The 26,180-nt window shown below is 37.1% G+C and overlaps 1 protein-coding gene across 4 annotated transcripts; it reads right to left on the reverse strand.

The window, feature by feature from the left end:
- On the reverse strand, nucleotides 1-25,503 carry LOC113234470 (L-dopachrome tautomerase yellow-f2-like). 4 transcript variants are annotated; one of them, XM_026469794.1, is made up of 10 exons: nucleotides 25,359-25,503; nucleotides 17,028-17,153; nucleotides 13,906-13,965; nucleotides 11,357-11,398; nucleotides 9,609-9,707; nucleotides 8,792-8,968; nucleotides 6,845-6,961; nucleotides 4,820-4,996; nucleotides 2,131-2,309; nucleotides 1-213 (listed from the first exon to the last, which is right to left on the reverse strand). In XM_026469794.1, the coding sequence occupies exons 1-10, from the start codon at nucleotides 25,489-25,491 to the stop codon at nucleotides 16-18; spliced, it is 1,308 nt and encodes a 435-aa protein (XP_026325579.1). In that variant the 5' UTR covers nucleotides 25,492-25,503; the 3' UTR covers nucleotides 1-15. The 4 variants fall into 4 exon arrangements, with proteins under 4 accessions (XP_026325579.1, XP_026325578.1, XP_026325581.1 ...); XM_026469793.1 differs by having other exon boundaries at nucleotides 9,609-9,719; XM_026469796.1 differs by lacking the exon at nucleotides 13,906-13,965.
- Nucleotides 25,504-26,180: the final 677 nt, after the last annotated feature.

A 26,180-nucleotide genomic window follows, 5' to 3' on the forward strand; every position in this document is an offset into this window, starting at 1 on the left:
TGCTTGGAGGCGTCTTTATCTACACTTACCTGAAGGATAACCCAGTCTTCTAGTGTCGCTAGCCAATATCCCCACAGTGGAGGACGAGAGCGGATTACCGGTGTTCCAACAAGAGACAGCGCTGCGTGCAATGTCAGCGAAGAATATGACGTTGGAGCCAGCGTGATAGCCATGCATGGTGGACTGGCTGTTGGCGCCACGGTTGCCTATTATCTGAAGATAAAAAGCCACATTTGGAACTAAGCAGTATTGGTTTAGTAGGTAGTCACATCTTCATGTCGTCAATCTTACAAAGGTTAAAAACTAATCAGCCGAGACGTGGACAAACAACAGGCCTCATCCACAAATTCAAAGTCGCTGAGCGTGTCATGGAGCTAGCTAAGCTTGAGGTTTCTCTGATGGATCGAATCCCTAATAAAGTCATACATCAGAGAACTAAAGTGAAAAAATAACTCGCAAAATCAGTAAGCTTAAGTGGCATTAAGCCGGGCATGTCTGCAGGAGGGTTGATCGCCGATGGAGCAGACTTGTTTTGGATTGGTAACCAAGTCAAGGCAAACGTAGTGTCGGACGCCTTGCGGCAAGATAGACGGACAACCTGTGAAAGGTGGCCGGCAGTAGCTGGATGCGGGCGGCATAAGACCGGGAGACTTGGCGTGCTCAAGGCGAGACGTATGTCCAGCAGTGGATGCGTGTAATCTAATGATGAGTATTGGTTTATTCTGTGTGTTCTAATACAAATAATAATTCCTTGGACATGACACGACACTAACCTGCGCCTGTTTTGCTAATCTACGGCGAAATGCTCTATCAACTGAGTTAGAGTTCGAGTCAGCAGACATTACGTTTTTTCTATGCCTTTGTTACAGATCTTTGTATTTGGTTTTAACAACTTTTTTGTCGTGACGCCTGTGACAGATCTATGAGTTTTTCTTCACTCAACCAGGTACCAGGTCCAGGGTAGTACTCTGCCACCTTACCTATTTCTGCCGCCAATTAGTAATGTGAGCATTACTGCGTTCCGGTTTGGAAGGGTAAGGTGTTGGTGAAATTACAGGCATATGGGACGTGTCCTGAGACATCAGGATGACTGGCGCAGTGCAGTACCCGAAAGATCCTTGCGATTTAAATGAAAATCGGGGAATAGATTCAGATGCGCCACGTGTTGCTTATGGACAGGCCAGTTTAAGGTTAGGGCATGCCTACATATTGGCCCGGTCATCGTCCTTTCAAGCAAGTACTCCGATTTCCGATCTGACAGACTCGCAGCAAGACCTTTATAGCGTGCTTTTAACATTTTCAGAATATGTTTCATTTTGTGAATAAGACACCGCTTTCTATTCATTTTTATTTTTTTCTATTATTTAAAATAATCACAAAATTACATTACAGGCATATACGGTTCAGCTCTGCGTCTGATACACCTCAGTCTTTTTAGCAATTTTTATTATGAATAATGGCGCTTTCCCATTATTTCGTGAAGACATATAGTAGTGCAGTTTAAAATGGCTTGTATATTTAAATTAACTTTCATAACAATAATAATAACGCACATACTCAACATAGCCCGGCACTAGGCAAACTCACGAGAGAAATACATGTAGGCCATACAAATATTTCTCCCGGCCCGGGAATCGAACCTGGGTCCTCTACGTGGTAGTCCGGCATGGTAACCGCCACGGAGGCAGTTGTCCACAAATAGAACAATACGATTAATTGTCATTCACGACTTTTTTGACGTTACGACGATAGACTGCTTGCTGTGACAATGGGAAGAGCAAGAACGACAGTCGTCTGACGATAAATAAATCGTCACGATAAAAATGTGAGAACAGATAATCGCAACTTCAAACGCTTCTGTCGTGCAAACGACAAGACGGCTGCCGTGAGCCAATAAATTGTCGTCGCAATCTAGTGGGAACAGCTAGACGTGACAGTCGTTCAACGATAAAATAAAACGTCCACGACACAATCACGACAGGTAGTCGTGATATGGGAACAGGCTAGACGCGACAGTCGTCTAACGATAAATAAAACGTTACGACATAATGGGAACGCGGATGTTCTTCAGATTGGCCGCGATTCTAGAAAGCTATCGAATTGTTCCGTTCGCTACTCTTTTCAACTTACCGAGAATAAACTCCAAAAATTGCTGTCCTCGCTAGCAGTCCTGTTCCTCAGCGTGCAAGTGGACACTGAGAACTCATCGGTGCCGATCATTGCGTGGAAGAACGCGTCCCGGCAGCCCGCAGATGTGGGATTTGTGAGAGTAATGCTGAAGATACCATCGTTCCATTGGAAACGTTGACCTGGATGAACAAATGGTAATTTTGGTCTGATGACAATTGCTGGTAGAATCTTGCGAGGAGATCCTGATTACCCAGAATAAGTGGCGCAACTGGTGAGCCTGTTCGTCTCCCGCTAAATAAATTTAATCTGCGGCCGCGTGGTCACCGTCTACTGGCAGTGCCACCCAGTGCCATACAGTGAATCACCACTTGTTAGCCTCCTGCACTGTTTTAATAATATTAACAATATAATTATTTATTCCGACAATCTTACAAAGTAACTTAAAAAAAAAACTACGTTAGCGACAAAGAAAATAAAATAAAAATACTCACATACCGATCAAATAGACTCACATGAGACTACTTGACCAGGGCCCGAAAAGCAGGTCATAGAATGCTGTTGGTGCTGCCGCGCACTTTGTTGAGCAGTGAGGCTGTTTTTTTTTTTTTTTGCATAGAAGTCATCTACCCTCGCCTCTGCGAACATGGTAGATGCACTGTAGAAACGAGGCAGCCCCATCAACATTCTAAACCCTAATGGGTTACAGTACAATAATTTGTACTGTACCCGTAGGTCACTAAGCGATCTTTTAGAATAACTGAACCACAGGCTGATCTTGGTTTGCAGAGTGCGACTATGGTAGAAAAATAGTTGTCATCGCAGTAAGGATGAGAACCTGACACGTTCCGTTAAACAGTTTTTCTTTCTTAATGAAAAAAAAAAAAACAATTCTGCGAATTGCGTGTTATGTAGAGTAGTGGAAGATGCATATCATTTGTTACTGGAATGTGTCTGGTGCGAACAACAGAGGGCGGCGTTGATGAGAGACCTGCAGATCAACCGAACATCCTTAGATGCTATAAATTGTATATTAAGCAATCCTCACATGAAACAAGCAAAAAGACTTACTATTTGTTGACTCGGCTCTCCAACAGCGTCGCCCAGACAGGTAAGCTATAGTTTAGGGTACGACGGAACTACCATATACATTGTATAAAAGTTCCTAAATAAATAAAGAAAAAAAAAACCACAGGCTGCTCGTATAAAACGACTGGCAGTAGGCTTTTTAATACGCTTCTCGAATCTGCACCAGATTGCGATGTTTTTGCAAGTAGATTGGTGGCTGTGTGTGATGAATGTCTCAAGTTTTGTGAGAGGATGGATGAGCGACCATCATCTGTGATTTACTATTAATACTATATATTTATGAATTTCACAGTGCCTTGGCAATTTACTGTAATACTGTGTAATTTTATGAAATAAATAAAATAAACAACAGACTTTAGTTGTCGCAGATGGATAGAATAATCTGAATCTAATTACACGTGTCCCTTATTCCAGCGTAACCATGCTTGATTTTTTTAATAACTATAACAATGTCATACAGGATTTTCCCAGTTCAACAATGTTAATGAAGTAACAGAAAGACTGAACGCTATTAATTATTGTTATTAGCCCTTGCGAAAGGGGCAAATTTTAAATTTTTTTGTACGAGCTACTTATAGAATGTATCCCCTCTTGGCACTTCTTTCAGTAATTCAAGCGCTTTTGTGTTAATTCTCCCCTTATTATGAGGAAGACCGTTGGGAATAATTTGTCGCAGAGAGGTCCACGGCCGCGGACTGGGTAATTTTTTTTACTAAAAATTAGAAAATAAATTCTACAATTTGGGAGAAAACTATATCGTCGGGTATAGTGCAAATCCCCGTATATAGTATTGGTAAAAAGCGCGTATCTGCATCAAACCGAATTTCACAGGAGAGGTTTCATTTTTGCACAGTAAGCATTAATTTATGTTGTCTACGGACTGATAACAATAGATTCCCGTAAATCACGCTAATTTGATTGCCGCAACATTTACGCGGATTTAATTTGGCGATAGAATTACCGAAATGGAGAGTCATAATCAAATGCTAGTTACGCGTAATTGCACTATCTCCGACGATATCCTGAACAACGCAAAGATCCCGACACACCATCACGTGGGATCGCGATCAAACGCATGCCTATACAAGTAAAAAAAAAATACTATGGAAAGAACCAGCGGACCTCACGAATTTTCCTATGTGCTTGTTTGTCGGATATTTGTATTTGGTTTTCAATGACTTTTTAGTCGCTTTTAGTCGTTCGTCTTTTTAGGTTAATATCACTCTAAAACTCGATTCAAAAGCTTAAAATATGATCCGATCTGTGGATCGATTTAGAGGCATATGATCCATTACGATCCAAAAATCGGTTCAAAACAAAAAATCGTCCCCACCCTTTGTTCAAAATGATTAATAGCGACTTTGACAGGTACTTTCCGTTGATTCCCCAATAATTCGTAAATACTCAACATTATCTGGCTACCTATGTCTTTCCAAACAGGTATAGACTGTCGCGTCTGTCCACGGTCAGATAATCTTTGACAAAATTCTAATAGTTTTATGCACGCGTACTAGATGGCGTTAGCGCGCTGTGGAACATATAGTTTCTGTGAACGTTCTTTTCTATATTAGATTGAAGAAGCCAATAATAAGTTTTTACTTACCAGCTAAATTTAAGTTTCCAACTAAAGGGTTGAAACTAAAGAAGTTGTGACTCAACCTCCAGCTGTCATTGGATTTCAAAGAAAAGACGATAAGTCCATACGTAGCGAGATCTGGGACGTAGGCATAGGCGTCGTTGCAGTCATTATCTGGGATGTCCACTGTTATGGAGGCGAGGCCTGGAAAAAGACAAAATCAAATACAATCATAAGGATTTACACTAGAGATGCCACAAATATTCGGCTACTATTCGGTATTTGACCTGTTCGGCCAAAGTCAAATAATCATTTATTCCATAGGTAGAATTTTTACACTTGAAAACGTCATTTTTTAAGCTACTGCTCGTTCACTGCCGCTGACCGCCCTGACTTTGACTTTTTTAATATTCGGTATTCGGCCGAATACTACGAATACTACAGACGAAATGAGTTGGAAAAATTATAAAACGATAGAATGACAGTCTTTGGATCTGTTTTGGAGAAGTCGCTACAGATAATATGCAAAATGATGAGGATGTGGAGAAAAGTTCTATTACACATGAGATTGATTTTTATATGAAAACTGTTCGTCTAGATCGGACGGCAGAGCCTTACAAGTGGTGGTCAGCAAACGCAAAGCAGTATCCAAGCCTGTCAAAATTTGCTAAGATTTATCTATCGCCTCCTGGCAGTAGTGTTTAGAGTGAGAGGCTATTTTCACAAGCAGGAATTGCTTATGAGGAAAAGCGCAATCGTTTGTTACCAACCAATGCTGAAAAAATAGTTTTCATTCATCACAACCTACCACTGATTGATTTTAAGTATTAAAGGAAAAATTTCTGATTAAATTACTACATAATTCCTTTTTAATAATACGTGCTTTTTTCGTTATTTGATAGTCAGTATTTTGCCGAATAGTTGTGGTATGGTCCCAGTAAAGAGCTCGAAACGTCTCTGTTTTTTTGAAAAACAGATTTCAATTATTATTGTAGATCGAGACAATCTGAAAGAGCTTAGCGAGTTACCAAGGATTTTTAACCGACTTCGAAAAAAGGAGGTTCTCAATTCGACTACGTTTTTTTTTGTTGGAAAGAGGATACCTCAGTAGTGGTCCCATTTAAATTTGAAGAAAACAAAACCTCTAAAGGTGGCATACTATGAATCCAGTTTCGCGCACCTTCCGGTAACCGATGTCAATAACACTTGGCAAATAGATGTAGTTCCACGAACTTTTGAGGTCGGTTTTTTAGTACTCCTGCATAGAGATTATTGTCTCACATGGAAACAAATACAAGGATGTTACAGTTCTTAGCGTAGGCGTTAAATCCGAAGTATCATGCCTGATATATAGTGTGCACACGGGTCGTATTGAGGCGATTCAACGTCGTTTTCTGAAAGGCCCAAGTAGCAGGTGTGGTTTGAGGCGTCGATTGCCAGAATACAATGACAGACTGCAAAAGTTTGGCCTACTAAGCCTGGAAAATAGGATGTGGTTGTCCGACCTATGTTGTCTCCACAAAATAGTAGGTGGTTTTTTTGACACTTACCTACCTACCTACTAAATATATGCGTATACCACAGCTTTTTGCACTGCCACACACTACTAATAATGTTGCAAAAAATAATCCTATTATAAGAATGTGTCGTTGCTATAATGAAATATGTGCTGAACACGATATATTTAATTGTCATATTGTAACTTTTAAATCAAAAGTACTTACTCATATGTGACAATAACTTAGTTTTCATTAATTTTTGTTTTAGTTTTTTTTGTTATCTTATTATTCTATCTATTTGTCTTTATTGTAAAATCCGTTACACATAGTTTAATATTTTATTAGTTAAATGTAATATGTACGTAAGTATATTTCCGCTCTTCGTGACATTATCTTTTTTGTTTACCGAATGCTGTGTACAGTTGTAATTGGGTATCAGTGTTACAGTGCTATTCTAGAATTTTTTTATATTATGCTGTATCTGATGTCTTTAACTGTACCAATAAAATAAAAAATAAAATAAAAATGTACTTTTGACTTTGTACCATCTTACCTGTAGGAGTGATAGCAGAAGGAATGTCCGATGTTTTAAAGTTGTATCTTAAGATTGGTCTGTCGGTGTTGAGATCGTAAACGACGATTGCAGGTGGCTGCACTTGCTGGCGGTTATCTGTTGAAAAAAAAAATAGTGACGAAAAGCTTTCATAGATTTCTCACAGATGGCGTTAGGCAAAAAAGCCGTTAAAAACCAAAAATAAAGATCTCCAACAAGCACATAGAAAAATTCGTAAATTCCGCTAGTTCGTTCAGTTAGTTAGTTACTCTAGCACTGTTTGCTAGAAGACGTCGTTTGGTCTTTCGTTGATCTTTGTATTAATAATTATAACAAATGTCAGATAGTCGTGATATAAAAGAAACTTAACAATGAGAAATAAAAATAGTTTAAAAATTGTGTAGGTTCAATTGTAGTTGGATCGGGGTAGAATCTAAAGTCCTCGAGGGAAGTATATTTAAGGACCAGAAGAATTGTATTCGAGCGATTTTCTTTTCGTGGTTCGATGAAAGTTGCAAACCGCTGTTCAAAAAGCTAAACATATGTACGACTTAACGCAATAACTGCAAATATGCAGACAACAAATAAATAAATAAGTAAATAAACAAATAAAAATATTTTATTCTTCAACACTGCCACGATACATAAAAACTTAAAATAGTGGCTTAAAATCCAAATCTGTGTTGAAGAAAAGGTAACAGCCTCAGCGATTTGCTGGTTTTCAGGCTTCACCTTGATGTACTTTACATTGTATATAATGTAAAGAGAGACACCGCAGTATGCAGTTTCCAATTAAGTATATAACCTCTTTTTATTTTTTTATTTATTTTTTATTTATTTATTTATATCAGGTAACAAAGACCCATGTATACATACCTTATAGACTAACATACATAACAATATAAAAACAAAATACACCTATATTATATATACCTTAAAACAAACATACATACAATATAATAATAAAAACTAATCTACACGATTTCCCTTATCGGCGACGTGTGGCGCAATCTGGTGTCAGGTAACCAGCCGCGGAATCGCCGATATATGACACCCTTCGGCCAAAATTCCTCTTTCATGAAGGTCGAAAGATGTTCGGTCGGTATTCTCACCACAAACGAATTAAAGAACTTAAACTTTTGTTGGTAGGTCAATGAATCTCTTTAAATTAAGTATTCAATCTTTTAGCAGCCTCAGGGTCGTATTCTAGAACTCTACTCAATGCTCAAGTCAGGACTTGAGTATGATTTAGAGCACTGAAAATCATGCTCAAGTCCTTGCCATTAGGGTCGTATTTCCAGTGCTTGAAATCATACTCAAGTCTGCTCAAGACCTGACTTGAGCATTGAGTAGAGTTCTGGAATACGAACCTTAGTCTGTTGACTATTATTTCCATGGACTAACTATCATTTCATAATCAGATGCAGATAGATAGATAACATGTTTATTCAGCACAAATACAAACAGAAACAAAACATTTACAATCACTTCACAGAGTACAACATAAAAGCACATAGAACATTCATTATTAATTTCATACACATTCATATAAAACACATACTGCGAGAAAAACAAATACTGTGAGAAAAACAAACAAATACTATAAGAACTGATAAAATTTTAATGTACCTATGACTACAGTTTGTGCTGAAATGGCCCTGACTCAGCATAAATACTGTAGACCGAGAGAAGGCAAGCAGTGCTGGTTTTCTGCTAGTACCATGTGGTGATGGTAAAAGTAAAAGTGTAAAATGTAAGGCTGTATTTGTTGTTATATCAAACCCATCGATTAAGGTAACATCTATGTAGCGAGACATCTGCTCAGACAAAAGATGTTTATTGTATTCACGATTAAACCGTTTTTTATTATCGATGTCACGCAATGGAGGAGAAATTCATTATATTAGTAAGAATCTCAAGTTCAAGAGAGTCTAATGCCTTACTTACTAGGAATCTCCAACATGCCAGTGTCAACCATCCAAAGTCTTCCGCAACGGTCAGCTCTCGTCCGGTATACGGAAGTGAGATAGCTGGAGGCGCTGAAGTTGGGGTACGGGCGGAGAGAAGGAGAGCGGGTGTTGCTGTCCTGGTCCAGGTGGAGATAGTTCAGAGTCGCAGGGATGCCTGGAAGAAAAAAACTTTTTTATAAATTCAATTTTGCTGATTTTGTATTCAGAATCACACTAAACTGCTACCATCAATCATAGGTACACATTTTGAACCGACTTCAAAAAAAGAGTTCCATACGACTGTTTTTTTTTTCTTTTGTATGTTACGCGATAACCTTTGTGAACAGATTTCGATGATTCTTTTTTTGTTGAAAAGAGGATACCTCAGTATTGGTCCCATTTAAATTAGAAGAAAATATTCCACCTTTAAGGGTGGGAAACTAGGGGATGAATCTAGTTTCGCGTAGTTTCCGGTAACCGATTTCAATAAAACTTGGCAAATAGATCGATACCTCTAATGAACGCCAACTTTTTCATGTTCCGTTATTTTTGTAAACAGCCATATTTGTTTACTAATATTATGCTACCCGAATTTTGTGAATAAAAATAAAGAAACTAAAAACTAAATTGGAAAAAAATAAGGAAACAAAAAAAAAAACAAACTAAAAACAGAACAGGACCAAAAATTAAGGAGGTGTAGTGTTCATTGGAGATATCGAAAAATAAGTCGACGAACTTTAGAGGTTGGTTTTTTGCAATAAAGTTATAATTATAATTTTTTAATATTAGTGAGATATAATGACATAAAAACAAACCATATCTTCGTCTTGGCAGTGTGATGAAAACCCGTCTTCCGACCCTCTCCACGCCCATTGGTAGGTTGTTGTATTGAACGAAAAACTGCCGGGATTCATCTGTAAATAAAGCTTTGGGTCCTTTGTATGAGAGGCTTCCAAACTTTCAATCTGGTACCCTTAGAATAATAACGCATAGAATGATAGTTTCATATCAAACGAACTGTCACAAGTGAGGCAAAAGTCAAATTCATGTAGGCTAGTTTTAGTAGTAGGTTAATTTTCGGTTTTAGTGAATATTTATATAAAAATACAAGTTGAAATGCGTTACTTCCTTGTGGAATGTGCTGTTAGTATCTATTTTATGTTTGTCTGAGGTATTTTTACACTAATTTACCGCACATTTCGTCATTTTTAGCTAAAATTCTTGAGCTGTTCGCGGTGCAAGTTGACCTTGAGCACTGACGGCCCGCCCGCTCGTGTAGGCCCATTGGGAGAGGCCCATTGGGAGCGCTTCAATTTGCCTCACTTAGCGTGTGCGGACTAGGTTTCCATGAGTTATTATTCTAAGCTGGTACCTATATTTTCAAGATTTCTTTGTATTCCGAAGTTTTCTTGAATATGTTTGATTTTGTTTTAACGCTACCTTAGTACTTAGGACCCATCAATATGTCGTTTTCAACAGCCTCTCGTTATAGAATACCTAAAATTATCCCAACGAGACTTATTAGCGCGTTTGCGCATTACACCCGAGGAGACCTAAGACACAGGGTATCCTAGTTTAGGCTCCTGTCTCACAAAATTGAATAGTGAAACTCTATATTGTTACTATGTATCTATCTGATGTTAGAGAAAATAAAACATTATTTAGGAATGAAACTATTTTTCCGGATTTAAATCGCGTATATGTATTTGTTTTTTCAAACAAACCGACGTTTCGGGCCCTTTAACGGGTCCCATGGTCACGGTTGACATCCGTCAACAGTCAACCGTAACCGTAACCGTAACAATCGCGAAAACCTAAGAACTCGATAAAACATTATTATTCGTTCTGTAGGTGTCCCTACATTTAGCATTGTAATCATTTTCAAGTTTAGTATTGATACGCGCGCCGCGCGCTACCAGTCGTTCCCTCACCGCCGTCCGCATGTATGATCAAAAATGTATTTAATTGGAGTCAAAACTATGCGATTTCCACGTGAAATAACATTGTGTTATTAATTTGCCATGTAGAAGACCTAACATACGACCCTAAAGTTCCAAATCCGAGGCTATACAAATCTAGATATCTCGGCCCCTCTTCGGATGTCGCTTGTGTACTAAGTCCCAGTAAGTTTGTTTCTTAATGAAAGGCTTGTGAGACTAATTTATTCGGTGACTCGGAGGGAGTATCGAAGAAATACGAATACCGCTTGTACGCCTAGAGATAAAATGATACTTCGGACATCTGTGACATTTCGGACTGTCATATGTACAACTCACGCCTGACCAAATAATTATTTTCATATATTGACTTGAAAGAGAGTAGAAAAAAAGATTTAATGGTTCCTAGGACAGGTTCCCTGTATTTCCTATGGTTTCGGATTTCTCCACGCTGTCCCAGTTAAAAAAACACTTTACTATGTATTTTTAATTAATAGATTATATAAATTAAAGATAAATATAAGATGCATTCTACAAAAACCGCAGTTATTCGCTAAATAAATACCAACATGTTAAGATTCTAAGTAACTTCGGAAGAAATTAACTACGCGATATTCCACACTTACCTGATGAAGGCCGCGGCGTCGTTGTAGATGTTGAGGATGGGCCTACAAATAAACATAGATAAGTAATTTTTTTTTATTATAAACATTTTTAATTACTTACAAAAAAATAGTAAAGAACTAATAATATTAATGAAAGAAATAGTGGCTAGTATCAACCCAATTTATAACTCCAACTGCTGGGCAGGGGGCTCTTTTCTGGCGAGGGTTTAGGCCATGGTCCGCCATGCTGGCTTAAACTCAAGCAGAGGCCGTGGATTTAAATCCAGTCTCGCAACTCTGAGAAATTCAACGAGTATATAAACAGAAATAGAGACGAAATAAGGGCCATCCATCCCGGGCAAGTTTTTAGAAGCGGCAGATCTCCTTGTGAAAGAGTTCGTCCAGGGAAATACTGCCTCCTCACCTATTTCTGCTGCCAAGCAGTTATGTCAGCATTATTGCGTTCCGGTTTTGACGGGTAAGGGTGCTGGTGAAATTACAGGCACATGGAACTTGTCAACTTATGTCTCAGGGTGTCGGGGGCAGTGGCAGTGCTCCTCAGATCTTTGTGATTTAAAGCTCTGAGTGGCACTGCAACTGTTACGGACAGGCGTGTCGCTTACCATCAGACACATGACTTGTTCGTCCCGTCATTTAGTATTATAAAAAACACGCTGAAAGCACAAATTAGAAAACTGAAATAGTACAGCGCCAACAACTGGCCTGTGTGTACGTCTCCGTATATTCCAAAAATATTCTGTATTTATTGTAATAAAGATAATATCTCTAACAATGGGGGCTGTTCCATTCGGTGGTGTGGGAAAAACAGCAAAACATCTAATTACAAAACAAACGGTTACATTTCTTCAGTAATGAAATATTAAATATGTAATTTTTCAATTTTCGTCCATTATAGCAAAGCTCAAATTAAACTGGTCGATTTGAAGTGAAACAATTGACGACACCCGTCAATTGTTTCGAATTCGGGCTGGCCAATCGGAGCGCAGTTGTCAGCGTAATGATATGGCAGAATAGTTTTCAAACAAATTAAATGACATTTCGTCTCTATTTTTGGTTATATACTCGGCGGAAAAATTTAATATGAAATTTACCAAGAACTCTTCGGTGAAGGTAAATATCGTGAGATAAACTGCATGTCGTAAAAGGTTCACAACCAGAGATGGGCAAGCGCCCGGATTTTAACTCGGCGCTTTGTTAATGCCGTATATAATAATTAAATCGGGTTAAAATCCAATGTCGCCCGAATGTGAAGGCAAAATCTATTTACAACCAAATATTTGTTAAGTCGAGCTTCGTTTAAATGTAATGATATTATTACAAAATGTTTATGCTTGCTTACATATTTTGCTTTTCTATTGAATCGATTCACTTGACAATCGTATTAAAATCGATCGATTAAATAAATCGTTACATCATATACAATTGAATCGATCTTCACAAAAAATGAAGTGGAAGGCCACAGGATTGCAAGGTTTATTGTGTGAAGTTCACTCTTTTTCGTTTAAAAAATATTTTTTTATATCGAATTTCCTACAGTATACCGGCACGTTATGATGGCCGTTTTGACAGATTACAATAGTGAGGTCAAATCGCGTTTCATTATCGAAAAAAATGTAATCAAATGCGAGTCACATCTATAAGTTTTTAGATTTATAACTACTATAGGTTAATTTAGTCTTAGTTTATTAAGGTTAATGTAAGAGTAATGTTTAATTATTAATTGTAAAGAAGAGCGATGTTTCCTAACACAGGCCTTATCAAGCCTAAAAGGAAACATCAGCCCCTGAATTATGCCATGTACAGAGAAGTAATAAAATATTTTTATTTTTATTTTTATTTTTTATTTTTATTTTTATTGCAAGGGGTAGCGGATTAAAAAGTTTTAATAAAACGAAAATAAAAATGTTTACTTAATATATCGTCAATTCGAATCTGCTTTGTTTTGCATTGAGCTTTGACGCGAGTTTGCCGGAGGTAGAAGTTGTGCTGGCCAGCAATAAAATATATACGGGACGATCGTATTAGATTAATTTTTTTTTAAATTTCGAATTTCGAACAACAAATGCCGAGTTGTGTCGTAAAATTATACATTCCATAAATTTTCACGTCCTTATTGACATAAATTAAACAGCAATTAGCTCCGTCAAACTTAGATGATGAGCGGACAACCGTCAAAACGGCCATCATAGCGTGCCGGTACAATAATAAGTATGGATCCTATTTACTACGTGTTATTACACGTTTACGCCCACGATTTTGGACAGCAATGGGTTAAAACACGGCGCTTTGGGCAAACACCCGGTATTGGTGACTGGGTTTTAACCCACTCTCCATCTTTATTCACAACCCTTGGAAAACGTGTATAGTCTCCAACCCGTGTTGGGCTTCGCTTGAGAGGAGACTCGTGCCCGGCAGTAGGATGTATAAGCGGGTTGGTGATGATGATCCGTCCATGCACATATACCAACTGCGCTGCTGTGTTTGTGTAAAGGCATTCTACTTGTTTTATTATTACATGGTAAAAGATAATAAGAAAAGAAAGAACTAACGATTCCAGCCGGTGTTCCGTGAAGGTCGTATTGTAGTAGTCGTTCTGAGTCGTGAGTTTTCTAGAAAGAAAGAAAGAAAGAAAGAGAGAAAGAAGATGTTATAAGCAATAATGATACTAATGTAGCCATAACCGGGTTAATCAGAATTTACCAAATAAGTAAAATGTAAGTTTTGTAGAATATATTTCGATGTTTTCATAACTTTTATTTTGCATTACGTGGTTAAATTCCATAAAACTCTATTTTACTTTTTTGTTGACTTTATACAATAATGATTTTGAACCAAGCACACAGTGATGAGCAGAGCAAGCAAAACTTTATCGTGAACAAAGCATCCATTTTGACTTAAGAATTTCTTGATGTAAGAAAATGAATGCTTGTTTTGACTTAAGAGTAAGACAATGACTGATTGTTTTGACTTATGAATCATTTGACGTAAGAAAATTTGTGCTTGTTTTGGCTTAAGAATCTTTTGACGTAAGAAAATGAGTGCTTGTTTTGACTTAAGAATCTTTTGACGTAAGAAAATGGATGCTTGTTTTGACGTAAAATGTGAGTGCTTTAATCACGATAAAGTTCCTCTTGCTTGTTCTCGCTGCATGCTTAGTTCAAAATCATACTATTTTGAAATACTGCGTTATTGTATAAAAATAGTAATATACACAATTTGTATTCAAACAATCATTAATTATATGTTTCGCAAATAAATACCGTTTATACAGAATTTGTATTTGTTATTTACTTTATCAGTATTATTGATTTTATTGTTAATATATGAATCTGTTATTCGCCGTGTTGTTAAGCGGTCGTGAGGTGAGAGAGCTCATCTAGTGGAAACTGTATAATGAAATTCTAGAAATGTGATATTGAAAAGAAAGAAATATAGAAAAAAAATTTGAAAGTAAGGCAGAAACACATAAACTGTATACTTAACTACATATATACATAGCTAAATCTAAGTTATACGAGCTCTAAAATCCGTGGAGTCGCAGTAAGTAAAAAAAACTGTAGTAAATTATTTTCTATCAACGTATGTTTCTCGAAAAGTACAATTTGGGGCTATTCAAGGTTAGAGTGAATAGGCATTTTAAAGGCAAACGCGTTCTTTCGTCGGTTACATCGTCGCTTAACATCAGGTCAACTTAACATGCGGTCAAGCGCATGTCTATTATATATTAAAAAAAGTAGCTTCACTATCAAAAATCACTACTTGATTGATATGTTTATAAACAAAATATTAAAAAATATACAGTCAAGAGCACACCATGCTCAGTTTTGCGATCTACTCCGTATGCTGATCAGGTCATATTGAAGATATAATCATTATGATATCGACCCTCAAATACTTGGAAATGGGAAGCAGACCAAAATATTAATAAAACTGCGTGGACACTACGATGCACGCCATATATTACATACATACATTGTATTATATTATAGACATATTGTCTCTTATCACATTAATGTTGGTGTGCGGTAGAAAGGGCGTAGCTCGTTGTTTAGTGTTCACTACCTAATTTCCATGGCAATTTTTATTATTTAAGTTTTCGATTTTTTTTATCGAGCAATGTTATTTAATATTTAAGTACCTACTGTATCATGAAATATTATAATAATAATTCTTTATTGCACAAAGAAAAGACACAAGTCACAAAGGACATATACAAAGGTGAGCTTATCTCTAGAAGAGATCTTCCAGCCAACCCTAGCCTAGGTGTAAAATGAAGTCTGCGGGACTAATTATTGTACAATAAAATTAAAAATACAAATGTGTATATATGTATATATATGTATACTTAGAATAATAACGCATAGAATGATAGTTTCTTATCAAAAGAACTGTCACAAGTGAGGCAAAAATCAAATTCATGTAGGCTAGTTTTAGTAGTAGGTTAATTTTCGGTTTTAGTGAATATTTATATAAAAATACAAGTTGAAACGCGGTACTTCCTTGTGGAATGTGATGTTAGTATCTATTTTATGTTTGTCTGACGTATTTTTACACTCATTTACCGCACATTTCGTCATTTTTAGCTAAAATTCTTGAGCTATTCGCGGTGCAAGTCCGCCCGCTCGTGTAGGCCCTTTGGGCGCGCTTCAATTTGCCTCACTTAGCGTGTGCGGGCTAGGTTTCAATGCGTTATTATTCTAAGTATGTATATATATGACAGACGTACACTACATGAACTTTATATACATAAATACATACATGAATACATAAGCATAATATATATTATAATTGAAACAAATTACTAGTATACATATATATATGTTACCGATTAGCTATCTAACGCGTTCGACAGGTAGTGCTCTTTTAATTTGTGTTTGAACGAGGCTTCCGATGGACTGTCACGAATGAAAGCAGACAGTTTATTCCACATACGAGTTGCACTTACCGTGAAAGAGTTGTAGAAGAATTTCGAGATGAATTGGAGATATAATAGTGATCTAGTGTCACAGGTACGTTTTGGGCGGGAACTGGGGGATGAGGGAGAAAAACGGGAACACAGATAATAAGGAAGCTGGGGGTAATGCAGAATTTTGTAAAGGAGACAAAGAACGAGCATACCTCGGCGAAGTCGGATTGGTAGCCATTTCAATTTGGTCCGAAATTCAGAGACAAATGGTCATATTTACGTAAACCGAATATGAAACGAATTTTGTATTATTTAATAATTACACGAAAATATATTTGAATATTTTAGGCGTGAAACATACAGAGAGCGGGTGCGAGTCGGGCGCGAGTCGGGCGCGAGTCGGGTCGGGACCGCGGCGGGTCTAATTCTGTGTATTTATATGGACGTCGATGGCGTTATAAATATAATAATAAAAATTGCCATGGAAATTAGGTAGTGAACACTAGTTCCAGAATTACTTGTTTCAGCTTGGATTTTGTATCGTTCTTGTCGCAAACGACATAGGGTCGTATTCTAGAACTCTACTCAATACTCAAGTCAGGACTTAGTATTGCAGTGAGCACTGAAAATCATACTCAAGTCCTTGCCATTAGGGTCGTATTTCCAGTGCTCGAAATCATACTCAAGTCTGCTCAAATACTGACTTGAGCATTGAGTAGAGTTCTGGAATACGACCCATAGAGCGGTATTGAAATCATTACTTACGTGTATTCCAATCTCGTTCACCTTCGTTGTCGTTGTGAAAAACGATATCGCTTGTGTGTCTTTTTTGTACGCCTTCACTGGTAGACTCCTCCTGGACGTCCAGTTCTCCGAACCGATCTTGAAGAGCTGAAAGAAACAGAAAATTAGTTCCACGAAATCCGCGGAGTATTTATTATTTTTTATTTTTTTATTTCAGGCCACATGGCCCATATAATATATACCTTAGGGACTAACATACATACAATATGATAAAACACTATTTCTAACTAATCTAAACACGAATTGCACCCGGCGACGTGCGACGCAATCCGGTGTCGGGTAACCGGCCGCGTAATCGCCGATATATGACACCCTTCGGCCAAAACTCTTCCTTCAGAAAAAGAAGAAGGTCGACAGATGTTCGATCGGCACTCTCGCCACAAGCGAATTAAAATTCACGTTGTGGCGAGACTCGCTTTGAGCCTCATGTACTCCACTATCTCCTCAGATTTCGTGGCGTAATGTAGTCGCGACAGGTACATCAATGTCGTCGGTACGGCCGGACGCAGCAGGAAGTTCGGTCCTGTCGGTGCCACACAGGTTACGGCTGGTGGGCTTCCTCTTCCTCTTCACCACCGTTTGTGAAGCCGTCCTCGTTGCATTGATCCGTCTGCCTCTGTGGTTTTGCAACTTCAGAGACAGGTACACGGGGATCACTTTTGCTCTTATCCTATTGCCGCCTCTCGAGTCTCGAATGATTAATATGAACTATTAAATAATATGGCCAAAAAACAGCCGTGGTAGTCTAATGGTTTGAACAACCGCCTCTCAAACAGAGGCCGTGGGTTCGAACCCGGTCTCGCACATCTGAATTTCTCGTAATTTAATTTGAAATTTACCATGAGCTTTTCGGTGAAGGAAAATATCGTGATGAAACTTGCACGGCGAAGGTTCACAACCCAATCTAGTGACAAGACGAACACACTGTGTGCGTGCTGTTCATAACAGTTGCAGTGACGCACAGGGCTTTAAATCTCAAATTTAAAATTTATATAACCCTCGGCGTCCTCAGGCTTTTGTCCTAAATGTTATTAAAAACGACACACCCTTTTACAATCCCATAACAAGAATGTGTCGCAAATAATGACCTTATTAAGAGGGAACATAGGAAAAATTCCTAATCTTCGATTTGATTTTAGAGGGATATATCCACTTTAAAGTTAAAAATAAAATGTTGTATGAGTAACTACACGATATATTCAAGCATAGACACTAATCAGAAACATAAAACAATAATGTTTCCTCGATGGATAAAAATCACGAAATGACCTCTAATTTTCACATTTATTCCGATTCATCTTCGAAATGCTACAGGTTATTAGGACAAAATTAGATAATTAATTATATTTATGCATGATCGAGAACTGTCACTACGGATTTTTTGAAATCCCTTTAGTTTTGGAGTTATTGCGCTAAAACGAATTTGGTACTTTTAATGCGCAAAATTCAACATCTCCTGTCGCATGTCACGCGAACTTCAGGCATATATTTGTCTCACAAATGTGGGCGGAGCCAACGTCAAAACTTTTTTGGCAAGCTCCCTCTTAAGGACAATAAACAATTAATTCTAAGTGTCTCGTGTTTAAAAAGTCCGTATCAGATATCCTCAAGTAGGCCAGTTACAATATAAAAATGAAAATTATGATAATTCCATTTTAACACTTTTTTCTTTCTTTTTTGTATTTTCTTTTATATATTAGCATCAAAATAAATTTTGCAATTTATAATTAATTGACAGCAACTTTCCTAAATCTGAGAGGGGTTGGCATTCTGGTCCAAATCTAGTTTTAAATGTCGACTTTTGTTTTTAGATGTCGACTTTCGACTAATAAATAAAAAAAATCTGAGAGGCACTGCCACAGTGCCCGTCTCCCTGAGACATAGTTGACAAGTCCCATGTGCCTGTAAATTCACCAGCACCGTCATATGCTTCAAAACCGGAACGCAGTAATGCTCACATTACTGCTTGGCGGTAGAAATAATTAAGGTGGCAGTACTTCACAAGGAGCTCTACTACCTACTACTACAAGAGATATTAAAATATAATCTCAGTACAGAGTACTAAAAAAACCGACCTCAAAAGTAAGTGGAATTGCGTCTATTTGCTAAGTTTTATTGAAATATCCCCTAGTTCGCCACTATACAGGACTTGACACTGGAGATAATAAAAATCGGTTCTCACTACTCAAAGTATATTGAGAGAAAAACGCCTTGAATTGGAGAAATAGCAAAATCAACCATTAAAGTAATTGCTCCTAAATTAATGTTAGGCGCTATTTATGAAAACGAATCTTCATGCGTGAACAGCCACCCTTCGAGGTGGATGATTTTCTTCAAAATGAAATGGGACCACTATGGAAGTACCCCCTTTCCAACAAAAAAAGAATCATGAAAATCGGTTCACAAATACCGGAGTTATCGCGTAACATACATACAAAAAAAAGAACATGCAGACGAATTGAGATCCTCCTCCTTTTTTGAAGTCGGTTAAAAACGACATTACAGTCCATTGTGTGTCACTCGGATCGGTATATGCCAGGAAACTGTATAATTAAGGAAACTGTATAATCAAGTATAATTACGGATACCCAAAAACACAATGACATCTCTATTACGATTTTTTGTTCAGATCCAAGGTCCATTGATGGATTTTTTGGAGAATAAACACGCCTGCATTTTGGTAGAGCCACATTAAGAATAAAATCTAACTTGGGACCTCTGCGTCACAGACCAGCATGGTAATTCGGCCACGGAGGCAGTTGATTTATGTACATTTTTGTATAATTCAAATATCTATAATAGATACAATCAGAAAGAGCTAAATAGGTCATTACTTTGGATTTTGGTTGTCCAAGTTGTATAATAAAGAATCTTTAGTATAAAGTTTTTGTTACACTGTTGTTTTAAACCTCGTGAATGGCCAGTTTTGAATACCAACCGGAAGCTTATTATCTTTTTAAATGATAGCGTTAGTTTTTGTCATAGCATAGACAAGTCTGTGGCACTTTACAGCGTGTTAACTTGGTTCGTCCATGAAAATACTGTCACCGTAACTATATCTGCTTCCAAGCATTAATTTGAGCATTACTGCTTTCCGGTTTTGAGTAGTGCTGGTGAAACTCTGTAGTTTCATATCTGTATATATTTATAGGAAATGTAAATATTAAACACTAAAAAATTAAGTATGATATCGAGTTCCTTGGTTTTGCGATTGTTACACATAAGAAATGAAACTATTTTTCCGGATTTAAATTGCGTATATTTGGTTTTTCAAACAAACCAACGTTTCGGACCCTTTACAGGCCGATTTAAATCCGAAAAAATAGTTTCATTTTGTAAATTAAGTATGAGTTAAAAATGTTAAATATGTAATAGCTATGGGAGAGCGGTGCCTCCTGACACAGGCTTAATAAGCTTTATAGGAGGTACCATCCACTATTAATATAAAGTTAATGGTATTAAAGAAAAAAAAAAGAAAAGTGGTATTAAAGAAAATGGTAATATAAGAAAAAGTTTATTATATCTCTATTGTCCCCGTCAGAGTGCGGCGCTGCTCATCCCACCGGCTACACACCTCTAGGGCGTGCTGCGCGGTGTCATCCGCAGCGCCACACTTGTGGCACGACGGGGACGGTTCCTTCCCGCTACCTTGTGCAGGTAGTGACCGAAGCAGCCGTGTCCGGTCAGCACCTGCACAAGGTGGTACGACAGTGGCCCGTGGGACCGGCTCACCCACTCTACGAGGACAGGATGGATCGCCCCTATGATACGAGCTCCATAGGGGGGATCCGCCAAGCCCTCTTTCCACCGGTCCCGCAACAAAGAGCGACCCCTAGAGTTTCTTGCTCATTCTTCTCAGGGGAATCTGCCTTACGAATGAGCGGTAGAGTTTAACCATTGTGACGATTTCAAGTGTAATAATACTCACCTATGAAATAAAGATTATTTTGATTTGATTTTTGATATTACAAATCGCGCAGTTGAACGTGTCATTATTTTTTATTCCCTCGAAATAAAAAGTTACGTGCACCACAGTCCACCGTCATATTCTAATTTCAAAAAGCTTTTCCACGCTAGCGTCCAAAAGACGCTTTTGCGCGCAGATTTTTAATGACAAAGCAAGCCATTCCAGGCTAGTGAGGTGAAAAGATTCTATTAATATCGGTGGCATTACCCCAAAGCAAAAATTTTGCTATGATGTATGTCATTTAAATTCCACTTGGTAAAAGTCCTTCGGGTGTACCGCAATCAAAACATCCTACAGACATTCATAAATCACATTTACATTATGATTACCAAGGTCAGTATAAGGAAAATTTCAATAGCAAACGCATTTAAAAGCATTACTTAACACGTTCGTCGCCGACTAGAATTTTCAAAAATAACATAGACTAATATGACTGTTTTTGGTCTCATTTATACATACGTACATGTATATATGTTTTATCGCGATATTTTATTATTTGACTCTATATTGGGATTATTTTTAGTGCTGGGCATTTCAAGCCGGCGCGACCTGAACGCAATAATTGTTACGTTTAGGCCGCGGAGGTCACAATTCCGGGGAGAGTACGTAACACGTAATGTTCGATCGATGTTTACCAAAAACTTACGTTCGTCTTTCAGTTGAGATTGACATTACACATTAAAAATAATGAATGATTGAATGAAATATTCTTTATTGCACATTAAAATTACGAATGACAACACAAAACAGTAATTATCACAGAGTTAGATAATGTACAACAGGCGGCCTTATTGCTAAGTAGCAATTTCTTCCAGACAACCTTAGAAATTTAAGATTTGGAATGGGCGGTGCAGCTAAAGAATATCATGCAATGAAAGCGTTTTAAATAAATACACTGCTCATCAATAAAGTAAATACATAATAAAAATAAATACATGTACACTCCCGGACACATCATTCGAGCCACCTAGCATTTTTGTCGTAAATGGCTAGAACGCAGTGCTAATGAATTGCCTTCAATTCTGTTTAGTTTTTTGTTATTAATAATTCCTAATTTTATTTAAATAATGTAGTTTTCTTATTAAATTATTTGTAATTTTATTTTAATAATGTATATGTTTTTTTGTAAAGCAGGGACATAGTGCCCTCAGAATGTTGCAGTGCCCCTACGGGGTTATACATGTCAAGTACCATTAGCATAAGAACACCTGTTATATAACCATGTAACTTGCAAATAAAGAATGTGAATGTGCAATTATAATGCAAATAAAACGAAGAAACAAAATTCCCCCCGGTTTTGCAAATCCAAATTCCCAACGAGAACTTATGGAAAAGACGTTTAGTATACTAGTTTCAAAATTGCATACAAACATTGTTTAAGCTTAGGACACTTAATACTGAAAACGCGTGGTGGCTCGAATTATGTCCGGAAGTGTGTATTATTAGAACGTATACGTAAATATTTTGCTTAGTTTGTAAGTTATAAATGAAATATAAATAAAGTAGGTATGCCATCAAAAATCCTAAATACCAAGTGGCAACAGAATTTCGTGAACGCGTGAACGAGCATCGCTAAGTTAGCTGTGTCGTGTGGGTCATTTTAAGGCCCCACGGCCCCAATAGGTAGGTGAGATGCCGGTCATTTTGACCCACCGCGGCGATGAACGTGTTAACGTTTACTTAGAACACATTACGTAATTACTGGAAATATTTGAAAAATAAAGGTCAACATGGTAATAACAAATACTTTAAATAACTTAAAAAAACTTGTGTGCAAGTAAAAAAAAAGCGCAACGCACTCATAGCCCCGCACTACGGGAAATCCCGGGTGCCAAGGACACACACATAGACATCCATAAATTACACTCAAACTCACGAGATAAATAAATGTAAGCCATACATATATTTCTCCCGGCTTGGGAATCGAACCCAGGACCTGTGTGTACCAGACCAGCAAGGTAACCGTTCAGCTACTGAGGCAGTTAGATAAATACTTTTCATGTACCTATTTTTTATCAACTGGACTAAATGGAATACGCATATTAAACACGGTCTCCTTAAACACGGTTCTGGCAGAATACCAGCGTCGTGGGAAACCGTGGCATTTATATTGAGCCAGTGCTTTTCACTGCCATTACTTCCAAAACTGTTTACTTTAAAATTTAATTAATACAGTGAATAGCGACATCTCCCGCCAGGACTGGTAGCTGTAAAGGTACTAACTGGGTGATAAATCTGTCATAGATTTCTCATAGATTTCATAATTTTTTATTGAATTGATATTCAATTATTTTTTGCGAAATTACTCCACTAGTTGGTTATAATTATTAATACAAAGATCGAACATTCAGAAAAAACACTCAGAAAAAATTCCTTCGATCCGGTCGGATTCGAACCGACGTCTTCTTGCATACCATGCCAGACACTATACCAACTAAGCCACGGAAGTTGAAAGACCAAGTACAAAGACACGACGCAAGCACATAGAAGAATTCGTGAGGTCAGTTGGTTCGTTCCGTGGCTTAGTTGGTATAGCGTCTGGCACGGTATGCAAGAAGACGTCGGTTCGAATCCGACCGGATCGAAGGAATTTTTTCTGAGTGTTTTTCTGAGTGTTCGATCTTTGTATTAATAATTATAACAAACTAGTGGAGTAATTTCACAAAAAATAATTGAATATCAATTCAATAAAAATTTAACTGTTTACTTTAATTAGTTATTATATTACTTTTATTTGGTTGTAAAAATTTGTTATTTTAAGTGGTTCAATATAATAATAATTATCGTGTTACTTTTAGTGGATCCTATGTAAATAAGTTGTCATGGAAGAGAATAAAGTTTTTATTTATCTATCTATATATTATACGATATACGTTATTTAAATAGCTTTAATTTCGTTATTAGTACGGGAAAATTTTTAATTCGAGCTGCGGTAAGTGTAGACCTTTAGTTCCCAAAGTGGTCCAGGTGGACACCCAGGGGTCTACGTTGGCGTGGCAAAAAATAATTTGGATATGGAATATGGTAGAAATGTAGCCGGGGTTCCGCCGGAACCAGCTAAATTTTGAAAGTGGTCTATAAGAAAAAAGTCTAGCAACATCTGGTATAGACTATTAATTTAAAAACCGGTATATTGTACCGACATTAATAACAACAATTCATGTAGCAGTAGAGGTCCTTGTCAAAGAGTTCGTCCAGGGTAGTACTGCCATCTTACCTATTTCTGTCAGTAATGTCAGCATTACTGTGTTCCGGTTTTTTAAGGTTAAGGGTGCTGGTGAATTTACAGGCACATGTGTAAGCATTTTTATAATTTTAATCATGCAATGTATTTGTAATAATCATAGTAATATAGAAGATTAGATAATGAGTACAGTTGTTGTTTTGAACAAGTCCTGAGTATAGGACTTGAGTAGCCTAGTGATGTTGAATATTACCGTTTAGGAACTTAATTATACAGCCTGATTATTACTGTCATTAATTATACATCACGATAATTATATATTATCCTTATTACTATAAGTAAATCTAACTGTGGTTTCAATGTACGAATGTTTAGTCTAATAGTATTGAGTATAGGATTTGATTCGTCGTCTTCGTATTCAATAGTGGGGATAAAAACTATGTAATATTGGTAAAATGTTCAGTTCTGTTGTAGATTTTTGGTTTGAAAATACGAATAAACGAATAGTGCAAGAAGTGGTGGTACTCATTTTTACACATGGGACTTGTCAATTTATGTCTCAGGGTAACGGGCGCAGTGGGAATTTGCAATTTAAAGCTCTGAGTGGCACTGTAACTGTTATGGACAGGCGTGTAGCTTGCCATCAGGCGTACGACTTGTTCGTCCCGTTTCTTGACGTAATTATGTAAAATATAATAATAATAAAACGTTGGTTTTAATCCATTTTTTTCAAAGTGGTTTTTTTTCAGATTTTTTGTAAATAACAACTAGTAATAAAATATCGTGGTGGTCAAACATCTTAACATTCAATAAAACTTAAAAAAGGTAATAATTTATATTTCGACCCTTTGATTCCTATAAAAAGAAGTTTATGGATTTATGGTCTATTTCTTTAAGTACCTAAATGTAAACAATCCTGATACATCTTTTTATTGAAACATATACTTTACAAATTAATAGGCATAAAAATAGACATGGAATTTCATATGAAGCTAAATATTTGTATTTTGTACTTGAAAGTAAATAAAAATTATTTTATAAATGCATATTTCGTTAAATAGACATATCAAAATTGTTTACATTTAGTTAAGTACATAAACAAATGGACTATAGTAGTGATATCTTTGTTAAATTTACTTACGCATACTTCCTTGTATGTTAAAAGTTATTTGCTTCCAGGCAAATACCTCCTGGAAGGGCCCTAGGGTCCTCACGATTTGGCTTGTAACGGTTGAAGCCGCCAGGAGCAGGGGAAGAAAGACGAGCTGACGCATCTTGATAATGGTCTGAAATTCAAAGAACACACGTTCTTGATATAAATTAAAAACGTGAAATAGTTTTGTTTTACTATGGTTTCAAACCTCGTGAGTGGCAAATATTGAGTTACAACCAGTAACTGCAGAGGCGTGTCTAATTATTTATCTTATAATATCCTATAAATAAATTTGTGAAGACGACTGTCTAGAATAACCGGTTTCTGCATAATGGGTACAAAAATATATACATGTCCGGTTTTTGTTTTCAAATACCTAACATTTAAATAAGTTATGACGCCTCAAAGTTTTGCGAAAAATCGTAAATAATATTGACACCTGATGGTTAGCAGACGCGCCGTTGCTATAACAACAAGAACGGTGTGTGACGCGTAAATGGCAATATGAATTTAGAATAACATTAAGAGCTCTCACGCCAAAAAAGTTTTGACGTTGGGTGCGCCCAAATTTGTGAAACAAATATATGCCTGAAGTTCGCGTGACATGCGACATGTTGAATTTTGCGCATTAAAAGTACCAAATTCGTTTTAGCGGAATAACTCTAAAACTAAAGGGATTCAAAAAAATCCGTAGTGACAGTTGTCGATCATGCATAAATATAATTAATTATCTAATTTTTGTCCTAATAACCTGCAGCATTTCGAGGATAAATCGAAACAATGTGTAAATTAGAGGTCATTTCGTGATTT

Source organism: Hyposmocoma kahamanoa, unplaced genomic scaffold (assembly GCF_003589595.1).
Source record: "Hyposmocoma kahamanoa isolate Upper Pololo Valley unplaced genomic scaffold, ASM358959v1 84, whole genome shotgun sequence".
NCBI classification, from domain to species: domain Eukaryota; kingdom Metazoa; phylum Arthropoda; class Insecta; order Lepidoptera; family Cosmopterigidae; genus Hyposmocoma; species Hyposmocoma kahamanoa.